Source organism: Capra hircus (genome assembly GCF_001704415.2).
Source record: "Capra hircus breed San Clemente chromosome X unlocalized genomic scaffold, ASM170441v1, whole genome shotgun sequence".
Classification (NCBI taxonomy): Eukaryota; Metazoa; Chordata; class Mammalia; order Artiodactyla; family Bovidae; genus Capra; species Capra hircus.
The window spans coordinates 29806308-29809414 of record NW_017189516.1 but is presented as its reverse complement, the minus strand read 5'-3'; the positions used below and the strand labels follow the sequence as shown (position 1 = coordinate 29809414).

The window sequence follows — 3107 nt, the reverse complement described above, 5'->3', positions numbered from 1 at the left end:
TAATAGCCCACACAACAAACACCTAAGTAATAGAGGAAAAGCCGCTTGCCCACCTTTCTTGCAACTCTTGGCCCTAATATAGCTAAGCTGTGCTGAACTTCCTACCATTCCCCCAAACACTGCATTTTCTTTGCTCATACTGTTGCTTCTGTAATTTTTTTGTAATGTCTTTTCTCTAGTCTATATGCCCATAAAATCCTTGTTTATTCTTAAAAACTAGCTCAAAGGTATTTTTTTAATGCCTTTCCTAGGAAAAAATATCTCCCCATTTCCATGGCAACGTTGTACATCTATTTTATTATATTTATATTACAAATATCTGTTTATACGTCTGTCTCTCACTAAACTCAGAATCTCAGATGGACCTTGACACCCATCCACAATAAAGGTTTGACAACTGAAGGCTTGGGGTTAATACAAGCTCAATTCAAGGACTTTCAATATCCAAACTAAAAACGTATCTGCTTGGAATTATTTTTCAGTACTGAAGGTGGATGGCAACAGAACAAGGCTGAGAAGTCCAGGATCAAAAAAAGGAAAAAGGCCCTAAAGGGTCAAATGGTTCACTGAAAAAGGAGATGTAGCTGATGAATGGTAGAAGGGGAACATTTGAATCTTCAGGCTTCAAACATCAAACCCAGTTCTCTTTATGCTTATATATCTTCACACGGTATTTGAGACTTAAAGGTCTGACTCCATCTTGAATTTGATGTTTTATACTCCACAATTTGCTTTCATGTGTGAGAATACTCTCCAGGAAACAGAATTCCTTTTCTCATTTAATATGTTCTTCTCTCCTTAACTTCCATGCTGTTTTTCCTAAGATTTCCTTGTGCTCAAAATGCAGAATAACTGCCACTGCCCTTATGCAACTTTCTAAGCTTTTGCCTCCTTCTCTGTATCCACCCCTCACTTTTTTGTTAATACCATTCTTGAAGCAGTAGTTAAATACAGGCTTGGCACCTACCAGGCAGAGTGGGCTTAGGGATTAATGAGGGCCAATCAGTGCATAGGTAGCCACAGTAAGGGTGGTAGTGTTCCAGAAAGGGAGCAGTGGTTGTTCAAAGGTCAAAGAGGGAAGTCATAACATCCGGATGGCTCATGCACTGTTGAATACTCTCTCTTCTAGCAGAGGCTAAGGCACGAGTCTCCTCCTGAAAGCGGCGGTGTCCCTCCTTAGTAAGCCTCCAGAGGCCAGACCTTGGCCTTGCACTGGCCCCATCCTCAAGGCTGACTGGCGCCTTCTCAAAGCTGTCCAGGAAGCAGAGGTTGTGGCGGATGGTATTCTTCCACCCATATGGAGCTGTCCAGAAAAAGGGGAAATGCTGTTGGGTGAAACTGTAGATCTCTTGCACATTGAGGCCACAGGGAGGGCTGTTTCTAAGTGCCAGAGCAATTAGGTGACTATAATTGAGGGGGGGACGAGGCCAGGACTTCCTCTCTTGGCTGTTGCCTTGCCATAGCTTCTGGCTCTGGAAGCACTCCCCTTTGTTTGGGGACTGGAGGGTCACAGAGGAGTTGCTATTTTTTTCCTTGGTCTCATCTTCTGTGCGTTCCTTGTCATTGGAGAAAGAGGTGATCTGCTTCTGTAGGGGAGATTGCTTGCTGGAGGAAGATGGCAGGGACTGCATCACTGTGGCCTCTGAGCAGTTAGATACTTCATCTTTTGCGAGTAGCTGAGGAGAAAGAAGTATGTGTGCCAGATCCTTTTTCTTACTGGGCTCTGGGGTCTCCTGGCTGTCAAGGGAGCATGCAATGTTGGGATTCACCCACATCCACAGGTTGGGTTCAGAGTTAGGATGATCTTTTCCAGGACTGGATCCTCTCTCTTGAGGTACTTCTGGAGTCTCCATTACTTGAAGTCTGTATTTGGCAAGGTTCTGCTCAGCTAAGGGGCACTGGTCTGTGGTGCAAGGAAGGAAGAACTCATTTCCCATGTCCCAGTCCAGCAGCCCTGGGATCTGGCCATGGAAACTGTACCAGAACTCAGGATTTTTTAGTTTTAGGTCCATCTTTAGTATAGAGGTGGGTGGAGACAAACTTCTAAAAGGACAGAGATCTCTGAGGTACTTTTCAAAGCCGTTGTTGAGGCGCCAGTTTAGATGCAGTATATCTCATCTAGAGTTTATCAGAAGGTAGATATACTAGAAAGGGGGGCACCAATGCCTCATTGATTAATGGTTAGAGTTGGAGAAACCATAATGTTCTGGAATGGAACTCAAACAAACAAACAAGTAACTAACAAGAACTTTTTAGCAGGAAAAAAGTTGAAGGTAGAATTCCTGAGCTTTCACTGGAAGCACAGAGTCTCCCTGTGAGGACCTATAAATTTTGAACTATGGGCAAACTAAGGTGACTTGTATAACAGGTGCATGTCTGGCATATCTTTCAATTCTTGCTGAGTTCATTTAATGAAGGAACAAACATGTACATGTATAAATTATATTTTGAGTCATTCTTAAATGTTTTAAAAAATCATTTCATTTTTAAAGTGCCTTTTGTCAAGTGCTTTCACATAGATGATCTCAACTGATTCTCATGACGGTCCTGTAAGATAACACAGTGGGTATTATTAATCTCATGTTACAGATAAGGGAACTGAGATCTATGTAATAATTAAGACCACATATCTAAGTAAGTAGCAGAGCTAGGTCCACAGCCAAGATCTTCTGACCCTTTCATTATACCCACTGCCTCAATCATATTCAAAATACTATATAAAAGAAGCAGCAATATATGTAACCTGAGTTTTTAGAGTAAGATGGAATCTATCAGAAGATAAACTGTTAGCCTCAAATCCATACTAGAAATAAACTGCTATTTTCAGTCTTATTCTGGGCAACAGCTTCCTTCTCTCAGGGCACCTTCTCAGAAACTGAGTTCTAAACTGTACTCTGAGGACTGTACTCTCAAAGTTTAGCTATGAAATGCAAGTTTCTGAAAGCTCCAGAGTTTGACTTCCCAGTAAGTTCATCCCATGGGCATTCTTAGGAAAAACAAAATGGGAAGGTTTAATTTAATTGAATCTTCACAAAATCCATCTCTAAAGTATGTGATTTCATTAAAATCATTACAGAAAACTATACCTCAAAAATATCCAGCAAATG

The 3107-nt window shown here is 41.5% G+C and overlaps 1 protein-coding gene across 1 annotated transcript; it reads right to left on the bottom strand.

Annotated features, from left to right (window-relative positions):
- Positions 1-392: 392 nt before the first annotated feature.
- Positions 393-2303, bottom strand: FOXR2 (forkhead box R2). Its single transcript, XM_005701149.1, has one exon. It carries the CDS (start codon positions 2010-2012, stop codon positions 1062-1064), a length of 951 nt encoding a protein of 316 aa, XP_005701206.1. The 5' UTR covers positions 2013-2303; the 3' UTR covers positions 393-1061.
- Positions 2304-3107: the final 804 nt, after the last annotated feature.